This window comes from Crinia signifera, chromosome 4, assembly GCF_055691185.1.
Source record: "Crinia signifera chromosome 4, ASM5569118v1, whole genome shotgun sequence".
NCBI classification, from domain to species: Eukaryota; Metazoa; Chordata; class Amphibia; order Anura; family Myobatrachidae; genus Crinia; species Crinia signifera.
Genome location: NC_139220.1, coordinates 10,155,580 through 10,172,150, shown reverse-complemented (window position 1 = coordinate 10,172,150; position 16,571 = coordinate 10,155,580). Strand labels below are relative to the sequence as shown.

Genomic DNA, 16,571 nt, shown 5'->3' with positions numbered 1-16,571 from the left:
ATGTATACAGAGATGAGGTGGGAGGGAGGCAGCAGCACTGGGTGTGTATATACAGATGAGGTGGGAGGGAGGCAGCTGCACTGGGTGTGTATATACAGATGGGGTGTGTGTGTATACAGAGATGAGGTGGGAGGGAGGCAGCAGCACTGGGTGTGTATATACAGATGAGGTGGGAGGGAGGCAGCTGCACTGGGTGTGTATATACAGATGAGGTGGGAGAGAGGCAGCAGCACTGGGTGTATACAGATGAGGTGGGAGGGAGGCAGCAGCTCTGTGTGTGTATACAGATGGGGTGTGTATATACAGATGAGGTGGGAGGGAAGCAGCTGCACTGGGTGTGTATATACACATGGCCGTCCCTGCACTGGGTGTGTGTGTATACACATGGCCGTCCCTGCACTGGATGCAGCTATCAGGAAGCGGATGCAGGACTGTGCAGTGAGAGAGCCGGTGATACAGGAAGAGAGGAGACGTCTCACTATATAATACATAAGGTATGTGAGCTGAGTGTGAGGGCTGCAGCCTGCTCTCGGGGGTGGTGTGAGAGCTGCACAGTGCACAGTGCTGCAGCAGGATCAGGGCTGGCTCTGCAATCACTGCTAGCTGTATTATTGCATGCAATGTTTTGCTCTGTGTGACTGAGATCCCTATCACTGTACTATTGGAAGTACCCATATCATTATTATTGATAAGGCAGCGCCGTGTGTTGGCACCGCGCTCTCAGCCCATCTTACTCTGTTGCACGTGATTACGCATGGGTATATAATGGGTACTATGTGACGGCCATGTCTGTCCTCTTCCATTACCAGGTGTGTGATGTCCTACTCAGGAGGAGGCCGGTGTAATGTCCTCACTGCAGACCGTACAGATCCTCCTGGGCTCCAGATGTTACAGCGTACCCCGGGACCAGCTGGTGGCCCAGAGCGGCTTCTTCCAGGCTCTCTTCCGCTCGGGGATGCGTGAAAGCAGCGGCCAAGTCGTCACTTTACATGGTCTCAGCCGCGAGGGTCTGGAGGGGGTCCTCCGCCACATCACCGGCGGTGCTCTTCCAGAGAGCGCCCTCAAAGAGGAGCCACGATGTGGACTCAAGGTGCTGACCACAGATTGTCTTCCGGATGAGGAGGAGGAGTCAGACTTTGGCCACCCAGCCGACGAGCAAGGTCCACTGCAGGCGCTGGTGGAGGCAGCCTGCTACCTGCAGGTCCAAGGCCTCCTGTCTCTTCTACAGTCCTCGCTGTCACCCGACACGTGTCTGGAGCTCCTGGATGTGTCCCAGCTGCATGGCCAGTGGGACCTGGCCACTGCGTGTCTCCATTATGTGGCCACTCATTACCACCCCATGGTGCAGAGGCCGGATTACCAGGACAGCCCAGAGTCCCTGAAGGACCGCGTCTTGCAGGAGAGACTACGAGGGGTGCCAGCCCTGCTGGTTCTCTCTCAGCAAGGGCCCGACTCTTGGGTGCTCCTGCGTTACCTGGAGGGCGGTGCCAGCTGGCAGGTAATGCCCGGAGAGGTCCCACAGAGTATGCTGAGGGTGCAAGGGTACGGGGCCGCAATATTAAACAACTATCTCTTTGTGGCTGGTGGGACCCGGGAGAACGGGCAGGAGGTCAGCGCTGTCCACTCCTATAACCCAAGCACCGGATGCTGGAACGAAGAGCCCGCCATGAACCAGAAAAGGTATAACCGCCCCCCTTCACCCGTAATCCGTGAAACATTCGCTCTGACTGCGGTCATTATTGTTTCCAGAATCGTTTCCATCTTGAGCGAAAGTCGGGTGATGGGCATAGGCTGCGGAAGTGGGTTTATTTTGTAGGCCTGTCACCCCACACACATGACGGAGGCAGCCATTTTGTGGGCTGAACCGACATTCATCAGCCTATCAATTCACCAAGAACTAGGCACATCCCCGAGGCGCGAGACACAAAGGGGGAAATTTAATAGGATGAGAGATTGGGAAAGTGAAAGATGTTTTTTTTTTTAAAGCGGCAATCATTTTTACTGCAAAACCAGTATGATTTTGCAGTGTAAATGATTGCCGCTTTAAAAAAACCCTGGAGATTTCTTACCAAATCTCTCACTTTCTGAATCTCTCATCCTATTAAATTTCACCCTCGGTACCACATGCCTTAGTGATGTCACTAGCACTGTCAAGGAACAAAATGATTTCAAATCATAAATCCGCAAGACGGCAGTAAAGCACATAGATAGCGTAACAACGTATATGTTTATAGCGTACGACGGTATTGGTTGAATTTTGTTTAGTTTTTAAATCTTAGTTTTCATTCATCTGTTACTTGACGACCCGGAGAGCGAGCGGTTATTTACTGTCCGTGTCTGGTTTTCTAGAAGCCAACCTGTCAGATTCCCCGGATGCAGCAGGGAAGGGGTTAATAGATGGCCTGAGGGTTCAGTGCGGGCCAGATTTGGAAGCTGCGCTCTGTGCATCCCCGTCCTCTGCCCCGCTCACCTTATTTGGTGCTCAGCACATCTCCCCTCTCCTTGCTGGGGGCGGGCGGGAACGGAGGATTCCAGATGTTGTTATATTATAATACACTGCTCCCATACATGGTGTTCCAGGATCTGCAACGTGCCATGTGGTAATGGGACACCCAAACCCAGGGGTGGGGGGTGGGGGGGAAGGTCAGTGCCAGGATGTAGGTACTCATCGCGCTGTCCTATCAGTAACCGTTTCTGGGGAAACGACAAATATTCTTTTTTTTTTTTTTTCTTACTCAAATGTTGTTGTTATAATTGTATTTATAAGGCGCCACAAGCGTTTCGCAGCGCCGTACAAAGGAACAGGACAGGTAGACAAAACTTGGCATAACATTGAATAAATAACAGAAATAGAGTACAGGTAAAGAGCGCCACAGATCAATACACATTACAGCTTAAATGTAAGTAGTGAGGACCCAATCAACATACAACTAGAGGCTTGAGGCCAATGATGGAGATGAGTATGTGGACGAGGATGGTCACTGAGGGGGAAATTTACTAAAGGAAATTTGTAAAAGAAATAGGTGTATTTGTATCCAGAAATACACTTATTTTTGACATTTACTATGCCGAAAATATGGCAATTCGTATTTGTAATGATGTGCTATCAATACGAATACGGATTGCTGTATTTTCGGGATAGTAAATGTCAAAAATAAGTGAACTTCTGAATACAAATACACCTATTTTTTACAAATTTCCTTTAGTAAAATTCCCCCTGAGTGTTTGAGTATAGGAGAGCTGTGAGTGACATGTGAAGAGAAGAGGATACGGTCGTATTGTCTACACCACTTAGGTTGACAGTCATTAGGTCGACACTGTTGCGTCGACACAGAGCCGGCCCTAGCCTAAATGACGCCCTAGGCAAGATTTTGGCTGGTGCCCCCCAGCACCGCCACTAGTTCCGCCTCTGACCCTGCTCCCCTTTTCCAGCACCATCAACCCTCATCATAGCAGTCATCATTTTGGTGCTCCTACCTGCAATATTTAAAATAGAAACAGCGCACACATTCGGTGCGCAGGACAAACAGGGGTGTGTTCTTGCTGGGAAGGGGCATGGCCACACAATAGTACCCCCAATTCACATTATGCCACACAGTAGTGCAACTTTATTCACATTATATCATGCGATGGTGTCCCTTATTCACGTTACATCACACAGTAGTACCACTTTACCTCATGTACATTACTCCTGACATTATTCACATTATACCCTTAGAAATAAATCCTGAGAAAATATTGCATTTTAATCACCTCCATGGCCACACTGCAACCCAGCACAAAGCAGTGTGTGCTGGGCAGAGGAGAAGAACTGCAGCTGCTGCTGCCACTTAGGGGGAAGGGGCCCCCACTGGGCCCTCCCATCAGACTTTGGCCTGGGAAATTTGTACCCTCTACCCCTTTCTCTCGGCACCCCTGATAATACTACACAGTAATGTCCTTACACATGGCACACATTATTAATATCCTTATAACCATAATGCCCCTTACACATTATGCCAACCTTTATTAATGCCCTTCATACACAAAATGACACACATAATGCCCCTTACACATATGTTGCACATGATTAATGCCCTTATACACATGACACACATTATGCCTGTTACACATATGTCGCACATTATTAACACATTTATACATGACACACATAATGCCTGTTACACATATGTCGCACATTATTAATGCAGTTATACATGACACACATAATGCCCCTTACACATATGCTGAACACTATTGCACAACCAACCCACCCGCAGACAGCACTCACACAGCCGCTAACACTGTGATCTCTGCCTCTGCTTGGATACAGATGTTTCCTCATACATCTTGTCTCAATAGGCCATGCAGCTCCTGGCCAGTTCTGCTAACGTTGGGGGCCTTTTTTACTGAAAATTCATCTTATTTGAATTGTTATGTGACCAGTATACACAAGGAGCTTCCGATGAGTAAAATGATATGTGGCATGCCTATATTCTGTGTGCGACTGTGGCTGTACCTGCATACGGAATGCAATGTTACAGTGATTTCCATGAATACACTATTTCATATGCAGATACAGCCTCATTCACACACAGAATATAGGCATGCTGCATATCATTTTAATCAGCAGAAGCTGCTGATGCCCATAGGCATTCCAAATGCCCTAGGCAATTGCCTAGTCTGCCTATGCCTAAGGCCGGCCCTGCGTCGACAGGTGTCAAGGTCTACATGGTTTTAGGTCTACACAGCATTAGGTCGACATGGTTTTTTTTACTGTTTTTTGAGCCGACATGTGCCGACAGGCGGTATTTTATGCCCTACCATCCACTGGGGTGAGGTGGGAGAATAAAATAGTGTGCCGAGCGCAGCGAGGCACCGTGCCCGAAGCATCGCGAGCGTAGTGAGCGATGTGAGGGGCTGCGGTTGACTTCCAACTGTGTCCATGTCGACATTCTGGCCAAAAAACAGTAAAAAAAAAAACATGTTGACCATCCGAGCTGTCGATCTAATGATGTGTCGACCTAAAACCATGTCGACTTTGACACCTGTCGACCCAACGGTGTCGACCTAATGACTGTCGACCTAAGTGATGTCGACAATACGGTCCACACCCAAGAGAAGAGGGCTTTGACAAGGGTGTGGTACAGTTGGTCACCAGAAAGTTGTTAGACAGTCATTAGGTCGACATGAGTCTAGGTTGACAGGGTCATAAGGTCCATAGTTAAAAGGTCGACATGCGGTTTTTCCCTGTTTTTTGACCCGAATGTTGACAGTCAACATAGACACAGGATAAAGTGCACCGCGTCCCCTCGCATGGCTCGGTGCCTCGCACTATTTTATTCTCCCACCAAACCCTAGTGGATGGTAGGGCATGAAATACCGCCTGTCGGCTCAAAAAAACCTGTGAAAACCCTCATGTCGACCTTCCTGCATGTCGACGTAGACACAAGTCGACCTAAATGCATGTCGACCTAAAGGTGTCAACCTAATGACTGTCTAACAACTTGCTGGTGACCCAGAGCCGGCCCTAGCCTAAATGATGCCCTAGGAAAGATTTTGGCTGGTGCCCCCTAGCAACGCCACTAGTTCCGCCTCTGACCCTGCTCCCCTTTCCCAGCACCATCAACCCTCATCATAGCAGTCATCATTTTGGTGCTCCTACCCGCAATATTTTAAATAGAAACAGCGCACACATTCGGTGCGCAGCCCAAACAGGGGTGTGTTCTTGCTGGGAAGGAGCATGGCCACCCAATAGTACCCAATAGTACCCCCAATTCAAATTATGCCACACAGTAGTTCATCTTTATTCACATTATATAATGCAATGGTGTCCCTTATTTACGTTACATCACACAGTAGTACCACTTTACCTTATGTACATTACTCCTCACATTATTCACGGGATACCCTTAGAAAAAAATCCTGAGAAAATATTGTATTTTAAGCACCTCCATGGCACACTGCAACCCAGCACAAAGCAGTGTGTGCTGGGCAGAGGAGAAGAACTGCAGCTGCTGCTGTCACTGGGCCCTTCCATCAGACTTTGGCCTGGGTAATTTGTACCCCCTACCCCTTTCTCTCCGCACCCCTGATATTAATGCCCCTTACACATTATGCCAACCTTTATTAATGCCCTTCATACACATAATGACACACATAATGCCCCTTACACATATGTTGCACATTATTAATGCCCTTATACAAATGACACACATAATGCCTGTTACACATATGTTGCACATTATTAATGCCCTTATACACATGACACACATAATGCCTGTTACACATATGTCGCACATTATTAATGCATTTATACATGACACACATAATGCCCCTTACACTTATGCGAACACTATTGCACAACCAACCCACCCACAGACAGCACTCGCACAGCCGCTAACACTGTGATCTCTGCCTCTGCTTGGATACAGATGTTTCCTCATATATCTTGCCTCAATAGGCCATGCAGCTCCTGGCCAGTTCTGCTAACGTTGGGGGCCTTTTTTGCTGAAAATTCGTCTTATTTGCATTGTTATGTGACCAGGACACACAAGGAGCTTCCGATGATTAAAATGATATGCAGCATGCCTATATTCTGTGTGCGACTGTGGCTGTACCTGCATACGGAATGCTATGTTACAGTGATTTCCATGAATACACTATTTCATATGCAGATACAGCCTCACTCACGCACATTATATAGGCATGCTGCATATCATTTTAATCAGCAGAAGCTGCTGATGCCCCTAGGCATTCCAAATGCCCTAGGCAATTGCCTAGTTTGCCTATGCCTAAGGCCGGCTCTGTGGTGACCCAATGCGCGTATCCCTTTGACAACAGGAGGGAAGAGGGCCCTGCTCTGAGGAGCTTACAAGGATTCAGCATGAAAAGCCGGCGGTCGGGATCCCGGCGTTCAAAATCCTGACGCCAGAATCCCGAACGCCGAAATCCCGACAAGGGGAGGACGTGGATCGGCCCCCCTTGCGGGCTCGCTGCGCTTGCCACGCAGCGGGCCCGGTGCCTCGCTACGCTCTGTACACTAATTTATTCTCCCTCCGAGGGTGTCGTGGACACCCACGGGGGGAGAAAGTGTCGGGATTTCGGCGTTCGGGATTCCGGCGTCGGGATTTTGAACACCGGGATCCCGACCGCCGGGATTTAAACTGCATCCCGCTTACAATCTAGTAGGAAGGGGAGACAGAAGAGGTGGTGGCTAGATAGCAGGGGGTCGGAGAACCAGCCTCAGGACTAGTGTATGCAGCGGAAGGGTACGCTTTGATTTGGTTCTGATCATTGGGTCGACCTAATGATGGTCAACAGTCATTAGGTCAACATGGTTTAAGGTTGACAGGTGTCTAGGTCGACACATGTGTTAGGTTGACAGTGAAAAGGTCGACATGGGTTTTTTCACTGTTTTTTGAGCCGACAGGCGGTATTTCATGCACTACCTTCCATTAGGGCGCGGTGGGAGAATAAAACAGTGTGCCGGGCGCAGCGAGCGATGCGAGGGGACGCGGTGCACCATCGAATGAATCTGAAGAGCTCGTAATCTGAGTCACTCACAAGTGACTTAATTTAGTGGCGTCCTACTCCGAGAATAGCCCCCCCACCCCCGCTGCGGACACCCTGCTCCCCCTGCTGCAAGTCTCCGAGGGCATCCGCAGAGAACATGTGCATATTCGCAGATCTTCAACATCGGTCCCCGTTCAAATTCACAACGGCCCGATTAGATCAGAATGACCCCCTATATGCGCATTTCTGCGTACACAGGGGCCTAATTCATGTTTGTATTCATATGCGATTTTCTAGGCTACAGAACTGCGAATGTCGGCATCCAGGGCTTCGTAAGCTCGTTCGCAAGTTTGTGCACTGCTGCGGACGCCAGGCCTGATTCATACTCCTTCGCTAATCTGAGAAGTAGATAGCCGCCGCCCACACACAATACGCAGATTGCGATCCACTCACAAATCCATTTCCAATTGCCGAACCATCGATAAGATCTGCTGTCTGCGCAAATATGAGTCGGCCTAAGTCTTCTACTAATCTGCGACCGAGACCGGCTGATCGGGGGCAGCGCTGACGTCAGAGACCCTCCCTTAAAGCATCATTTTATTATTATTTATTATTTATTATCATTCGATAATCGCTTGATTTGCGACTTCTCTAATTAGCTATCGAGTCTGAATCAGGCCCTATTTGCAAAAACAAGGAACATCAACATTAAGGATTGTCCTACAGCCGCACAGACTGGACAGGGCAGTGGCGACTCAGGGGCCATGTTATTGCATGTACGCGCTCCCAACTGTCAGCAGATACAGCTTCACACAGTCACTTCCTGTTAATCCGTTTCTCCATGACATCATCATTGCGGCAAGATTGCGGCATAACATTCGCGCATGCCCATTGTGATTTCGGCACATGCGCGGTCGCTGCCTTGCACGGCAATCGTCCGTTGCGTCCGAACATGAATTAGGCCCATGAATTTAGATGCTTTGCTTATACATTATTTATATTTTTAAATTTTACGGATCTTCACAGGTGTAACTTCCGCCTGCTCGCGGTGGGCGGAGCTCTCTATGCCGTCGGCGGCCAATCGTTGCAGACCATGGAGTCTTACAACCCTGCGCAGAATACGTGGACCCTCGTGGCCCCGCTCCCGGACACGTTGGTGGAGTTCTCGGCCTGCGAGAGCCTGGGGAAGATCTACGTGATCGGAGGATACACCCCACGGGGTCAGTAACATGTTGCGCTCTTCATACAGTATGTTTGTATCTGATGATGTGATGGCGACATTCTTACATGTCAGCGACTGTCGGCATCGACAGAATTGATGACGCCCCTGAATCGGTCTGAATTGGCCACATTGTACATGCCCTCTAGGGGATACGGTCGTATTGTCGGCCACTCTTAGGTCGACAGCATTGGGTCGACAGGTGGGAAGGTCGACATAGGTGAAGGTCGACAGGTGGCAAGGTCGACATGGGTTTAGGTCGACATGGGTTAGGTCGACATGTTTTTTTTTACTGTTTTTTGAGCCGACATGTGCCGACAGGCGGTATTTCATGCCCTACCATCCACTAGGGCATGGTGGGAGAATAAAATAGTGTGCCGAGTGCAGTGTGGCACCGTGCCCGAAGCATAGTGAGCGAAGCGAGCGATGCGGTTGACTTCTAACTGTGTCCATGTCGACTGTGTCGGCATTCGGGTAAAAAAAAAAACATGTCGACCTAACGCTATTTCGACCTAAACCCAAGTTGACCTTGTCCCATGTCGACCTTGCCACCTGTCGACCTTCACCTTAGTCAACCTAGACACCTGTCGACCTTCCCACCTGTTGACCCAACGGTGTTGACCTAATGACTGTCGACCTAAGTGTGGTCGACAATATGATCCACACCCTCCTCTAGGCATCGTGTACTACATCCATTACTTTTCCTCTGTCCTTTCTAGCCAAGCCTTTATACCATCAGGCAGTGATGTTGGTGCTGCCGGACCTGTCATAGGACTACATCTAATGCTGTGTACACACGGGGGAGATAGGGGCTATAATCGCTGGGAATATGGTCGCAGGCGACCATATCGCCAGTGATTGAGAGTGTGCCCCGGCGATAAATCGCCGGGTGCGCGCTCTCGTTTTCTGCCCCATTGTAATCGCTGGTCGCAGGAGCTTGCTCCTGCGACCAGCTAATTACCTCTGCGGCTCCCCCGGCAGAGGGTCGTTTTCAACAGTGACCATCTCTGGTCGCTTGTTGAAAAAGAGACACTGAGCAATATATTGCTCAGCAATATATTGCTCAGCAATATATTGCAAGCAATATATTGCTAGCAATATATCTCCCCCCGTGTGTACGCACCTTATCCCTCATTCTAGTCTGATCGCTCCCCTGCACGTTCGCACAGGACAGCGATGTTTTGCTACTGCGCAGGCTCCATTTGCGAACGGACGTGGCGACTTGTATAGTCACCAGCCCGTTAGCACAGAGCATTGAATGATTTATGCGAAACATCTATTCACGTGCGTGCAAGGGAAAATCGGCGTACGTACGGCGGCCCGGCTTGCTTCCATCCTGCGGGTCGGGTCAGCTGGTTCCGGGGTCCAGACTGTGGGGATCCGGCAGCGGTGGCTGGGTGCTTGTAGCCCTATTTGTGGGATGGAGGAGGGAGGATGTGGAGAGGCTGGACGGAGGAGGATGTGGAGAGGCTGGACGGAGTAGGGAGGATGTGGAGAGGCTGGACGGAGTAGGGAGGATGTGGAGAGGCAGGACGGAGTAGGGAGGATGTGGAGAGGCTGGACGGAGTAGGGAGGATGTGGAGAGGCTGGACGGAGTAGGGAGGATGTGGAGAGGATGGACGGAGTAGGGAGGATGTGGAGAGGCTGGACGGAGTAGGGAGGATGTGGAGAGGCTGGACGGAGTAGGGAGGATGTGGAGAGGCTGGACGGAGTAGGGAGGATGTGGAGAGGCTGGACGGAGTAGGGAGGATGTGGAGAGGCTGGACGGAGTAGGGAGGATGTGGAGAGGCTGGACGGAGTAGGGAGGATGTGGAGAGGCTGGACGGAGTTGGGAGGATGTGGAGAGGCTGGACGGAGGAGGGAGGACGTGGAGAGGCTGGACGGAGGAGGGAGGACGTGGAGAGGCTGGACGGAGTAGGGAGGATGTGGAGAGGCTGGACGGAGGAGGGAGGATGTGGAGAGGCTGGACGGAGGAGGGTGGATGTGGAGAGGATGGACGGAGGAGGGAGGATATGGAGAGGATGGACGGAGGAGGGTGGATGTGGAGAGGCTGGACGGAGGATGTGGAGAGGCTGGACGGAGGATGTGGAGAGGCTGGACGGAGGATGTGGAGAGGCGGGACGGAGGAGGGTGGATGTGGAGAGGCTGGAGGGAGGATGGGCAGGGACTGGACGGAGGAGGAAGGATGTGGAGAGGCTGGACGGAGGAGGGAGGATGTGGAGAGGCTGGACGGAGGAGGGAGGACGTGGAGAGGCTGGACGGAGTAGGGAGGATGTGGAGAGGCTGGACGGAGGAGGGAGGATGTGGAGAGGCTGGACGGAGGAGGGTGGATGTGGAGAGGATGGACGGAGGAGGGAGGATATGGAGAGGATGGACGGAGGAGGGAGGATATGGAGAGGCTGGACGGAGGAGGGTGGATGTGGAGAGGCTGGACGGAGGATGTGGAGAGGCTGGACGGAGGATGTGGAGAGGCTGGACGGAGGATGTGGAGAGGCGGGACGGAGGAGGGTGGATGTGGAGAGGCTGGAGGGAGGATGGGCAGGGACTGGACGGAGGAGGAAGGATGTGGAGAGGCTGGATGGAGGAGGGAGGATGTGGAGAGGCTGGACGGAGGAGGGAGGACGTGGAGAGGCAGGACAGAGGAGGGTGGATGTGTAGAGGCAGGACGGAGGAGGGTGGATGTGGAGAGGCTGGACGGAGGAGGGTGGATGTGGAGAGGCTGGACGGAGGAGGGAGGATGTGAAGAGGCTGGACGGAGGATGGAGGATGTGGAGAGGCTGGACGGAGGAGGGTGGATGTGGAGAGGCTGGACGGAGGAGGGAGGATGTGGAGAGGCTGGACGGAGGAGGGAGGATGTGGAGAGGCTGGACGGAGGAGGGAGGATGTGGAGAGGCTGGACGGAGGAGGGAGGATGTGGAGAGGCTGGACGGAGGAGGGAGGATGTGGAGAGGCTGGACGGAGAAGGGAGGATGTGGAGAGGCTGGACGGAGGAGGGAGGATGTGGAGAGGCTGGACGGAGGAGGGAGGATGTGGAGAGGCTGGACGGAGGAGGGAGGATGTGGAGAGGCTGGACGGAGGAGGGAGGATGTGGAGAGGCTGGACGGAGGAGGGAGGATGTGGAGAGGCTGGACGGAGGAGGGAGGATGTGGAGAGGCTGGACGGAGGAGGGAGGATGTGGAGAGGCTGGACGGAGGAGGGAGGATGTGAAGAGGCTGGACGGAGGAGGGAGGATGTGGAGAGGCTGGACGGAGGAGGGAGGAAGTGGAGAGGCTGGACGGAGGAGGGAGGAAGTGGAGAGGCTGGACGGAGGAGGGAGGACGTGGAGAGGCTGGACGGAGGAGGGAGGACGTGGAGAGGCTGGACGGAGGAGGGAGGACGTGGAGAGGCTGGACGGAGGAGGGAGGACGTGGAGAGGCTGGACGGAGGAGGGAGGACGTGGAGAGGCTGGACGGAGGAGGGAGGACGTGGAGAGGCTGGACGGAGGAGGGAGGACGTGGAGAGGCTGGACGGAGGAGGGAGGATGTGGAGAGGCTGGACCTAGGAGGGAGGATGTGGAGAGGCTGGACGGAGGAGGGAGGATGTGGAGAGGCTGGACGGAGGAGGGAGGATGTGGAGAGGCTGGACGGATGAACGGAGGAGGGAGGATGTGGAGAGGCTGGACGGAGGAGGGTGGATGTGGAGAGGCTGGACGGAGGAGGGAGGATGGGCAGGGACTGGACGGAGGAGGGAGGATGTGGAGAGGCTGGACGGAGGAGGGAGGATGTGGAGAGGCTGGACGGAGGAGGGAGGATGTGGAGAGGCTGGACGGAGGAGGGAGGATGTGGAGAGGCAGGACGGAGGAGGGAGGCTGGGAGGTTTCCCATGAATGCCTGTGCCATGTTCTAGTGACCAGTCTGGTGTAAGAATTTATCCTAGGAGCTGACGCGTTTCGGTTATGCGCAACACATAATTGTAACATCTACCAAACCTTGTGCCCCCCCCCTACAGGTCGCAATCTGAGCGTGCTGCGTTACTGTCCCCTGGCTGACGAGTGGTCCGTGTTCGACATTTGCCGACAGCACGTGAGGAAGCAGCAGATGGTGTCTATTGAGGAGAACTTGTTCTTAGTGGGTGGGATCACAAGAGACAGCCAATCCGGACAGAGCGAGGACTCACTCAGCCTGCACTCCTATGACACCAGGACCAGGGCGTGGAACTGCCTGAAGGTCAACACGTCGAAATCCGGCCTCAGCGTCAGCTGCGCGCTGCACAACGACGGCATTTACATCCTGAGCCGCGACATCAGCCACAGCACCGTAGGTAGGCACCGCGTCTTCCTCAAGTACTGCGTATTCACTGGGGTCTGCGAATACGTCCGCGGCCCCCCGTCTCAGGGCTACAACATGCAGCTGTTCTCCATGTACCTACCTCACTCGCTATAACCAGGGGCGTAGCTATCGTAAGGCAGCCCCCGCTGCTGCTTGGGGGAGCGGGTTCTGCGTGGGCGCCAGGTGCTGGCACCAGCCACTGCCCTCCGACCATCTACTTACTGTGCCCCTGCCTCCCCCGCCCCGGAGTTGGGACCACATATCTACTAATATGCGTCCCGGCGCCTGGCTCCTTAGAGTCAAATGTACATAACAAAATGGCCGCCTCCTTAGAGCAGACCGTTTTTTAAGATGCTAGAGGAGGCAGCGGCGGCCTCCTCTAGCATCCTTACAAACGGTCTGCTGTAAGGAGGCGGCCATTTTGTAATGGACATTTTACTCAAGGAGCTAGGTAGGGATGGCCATCTTTGCCATTGCCATCGATGGCAATTTGGCAACTGGCCATCGATAGTGCTTAACTATGCAATGGATGACCATCGATATTTTTACATATCGATGGTCATCCATTGTGTTTGATTGATTGGCCTCTGGGCCAATCAAAACACGGGGGCGGGGCTTTGCGGGTTTGCTATTCCATCGATGGAGGGAAACCATCTGGTACTCCCCCATCGATGGCAAAAGTATTAGACATCGGCCATGAACCATCGATGATTTCGAATCATCGATGGTCGATGGCCATCCCTAGAGCCAGGCGCCGGGAGATGCAGTCCCAACTCCCGGCTGAATATAGACGCGGTGGGGGAGGCAGGGTAAGAACAGCGCTATATTTATGGAGGGAGGGGGCGCCGATATTATCCGGCGGGGGGGTGCAAAAATTGGCGCTACGCCCCTGGCTATAACAGTGCGGAATGGCGAGATAAGGGTGCGGTGCCCACACTGACCAATCAGCAGCTCTTACAGACCCCGCGGACTGAAGTCTCCCCCGTGATAAGAGTCGCTCCCGTTGCAGGCCAGTGCGCGTTGTTCCCGCCTGGTGTTTACGCACGTGTAGGCAGCGGTAGGTTATATGTGTTTACAGTGCACTGTTCATATTACCCACCAGAACATTCAGCCACCTACCCAAGATGTGACACAAATGAAACTCCAATAGGCTGAGCCACAGGGCTAGATGGCTCCAGCCAGGGGGCCCCCTGACAGAGGGGGGCCCGGGTTACAGTATAGTTGTGTACGCACAGGACGTGTCGGCAAATCACTTCTGAGATCCACTAAATCGAAAAATAAAATAAAAAATAAAAATAAAATCAGATTCAGGCTAGCAAATGGAAGCTTCAATCTGATTGGTTGCTGCTATGGGGAGCACGCCCACTTTCCTACTTACCTTTAGTAAGCGCCCCCTTGGCAAGGGCCCGACAGCAATTTAAATCTCTATGGTACAGGTTCTCACAGTCACCAAACACCTCATGTTTTCTGGATCTCCTCACCGAATCGTAGAAGCATAGGTGCGGTATTTGGGCTCTTTTTAAACATTACCTACCAGCAAGTCTTTCTGTGGAACCCAGAGCGTATAATGTGATATTGGTGATAGATGACGAATGTTCACATTAAAGATGAGTTGTTATTATTATTTGTACACGGACCGATTGTGAATTATTATTGAAGGACAATAAATAAGATGTTTAGAGTGCAAGCTCCGTGCTCAGTCTCCCAGTCTCTCTCTAGGAACTATGGGAACGATTCATACCCGTTCGTAACAGGCCGAATTCCGGTGCGTCCCCGATGGTCGGGTTTTTTGCATGCAGGGGAACACCTAGCGTTTTTTGGGCGTCGCCCTGCACACGCAGGTGTGTGGCTAGGCTGCGTATGTTCGCGTATATCATGTGACGTCAGACACCTGCCCCGCATTGGGCCATCTCCGGCCACCTGTTCGCTAGGTTAACATACGCAGCGACACGGTGGCTGGAGAAGCGGAGATGCACCATCCGCGCTGCTTCAGGAAGTACAGATCGCCACACGCCGGAAATATAGCGGGAGCCCTGATTGGATAATACGGTGAGCAGCCACAATGTAAGCGGAGGCACCGAGCATGTCTGCGTGTGAGTATGAGTATTTTATGTTTATTATGTATCGCCTAGGATCTGATCTACCAATACCTACCAACAATAGGAGCGTTGGCAAATTTCGGTAAGGCAGAACCCACAAACTGCAACTCAGAATCAGGACCCTATATGTGATAAGATAAACCTATGTAGGGGGTTATTCTGATTCACTCGGAAAGGCACAGTCACTCTCTAATGGACAAAACCATGTGCACTGCAGGTGGGGCTGATGTAACATGTGCAGAGAGAGTTAGGTTTGAGTGGGGTTTTTACTTCAAACTGATACCTGTATTGTAAAAGTGTAAAAATAAATCAGCCAGTATTTACCCTGCACAGAAACAATAAAACACCCAAATCTAACTCTCTCTGCACACGTTACATCAGCCCCACCTGCAGCACACATGAGTTGTGCAGACACCTTGAGCCACCGGAGGGCGCCAGCGCTCTACGAACAACTTAATTATTTCATCAGCCTGATAGCAGCGGTAAGCGCTGCCGGATTCGGGGATAGATACACATGTGTCTTAATTCGCGCTGCGCAGATGCCGTGATGGCCTTGGCCCGATGGTCCCAGTGAGGATTTATTCACAAGGTGATGGGTTTATTTACTAAACATTGATTTTTATTGATTTAATATTGGTGGAAATCACCAAAAATCGATACATAGTAAATATACAGATAGGGAACCATTTTTTTTGGAGGTAATAGGGAAGGGTGACTGAAACGCAGCCTTAATATTACAATATATGGGTGGACGTGGTGCCCTACTGTGGAGATAAAATCCTTAGTAAATGTGTTTGCATACGTGGATGGTTGAATATATATGATATATGAATCCATATTTTAGACGTCCTCTTCAGGACGACAGCTTTAGGTCCTTTGGGTGCCCATCGAGGTATCTGTTATAGGAAGATCACCTTGTGTCAATTATGTCTCCAAGAAAGAATAACTTATACAAATGCTTACATGTAAAGGTTTCTTTCAACGTGTGGTCTGTATCAGAAAGAAACCTTCATATGAGGATTCCCTGCATGTACATGTAAACATTCATATACGTTATTCTTTATTGGAGGGATAATTGACATGAGGTGATTCTCCTATAAAAGATACCTTAATGGACACATACGATACATGCTAGATGTACATTTACCGTAATCATCCTGGTATGTCCGAGTATTTACTGACCCATTTAACTCAACTATGTTCTTTTTTTTAAAAACTGACATCATAATTGTTGTTGGTCTATGAACTCTGGTTGTTACTACATCCGTTACACCATAAAGCAGTTTTGCTTTGCAGCAGCAGGTGGCGATGTTAGCTGCTGAGAACATTATTAGAATACAGAAGTGATTAAAACAGTGCAGTGGTTTTCAAACTCAGTCCTCAGGACCCCACACTGGCCATGTTTTCCAGGTCACCTGTGCATGACCAACTGTCGTATTTGAAAAATAATCC

The 16,571-nt window shown here is 51.4% G+C and overlaps 1 protein-coding gene across 1 annotated transcript; it reads left to right on the top strand.

The window, feature by feature from the left end:
• Positions 1–227: 227 nt before the first annotated feature.
• KLHL42 (kelch like family member 42) lies at positions 228–14,701 on the top strand. Its single transcript, XM_083181033.1, has 4 exons — positions 228–494; positions 810–1,680; positions 8,521–8,714; positions 12,701–14,701. Exons 2-4 carry the CDS (start codon positions 845–847, stop codon positions 13,132–13,134), a joined length of 1,464 nt encoding a protein of 487 aa, XP_083037159.1. The 5' UTR covers positions 228–494; positions 810–844; the 3' UTR covers positions 13,135–14,701.
• Positions 14,702–16,571: the final 1,870 nt, after the last annotated feature.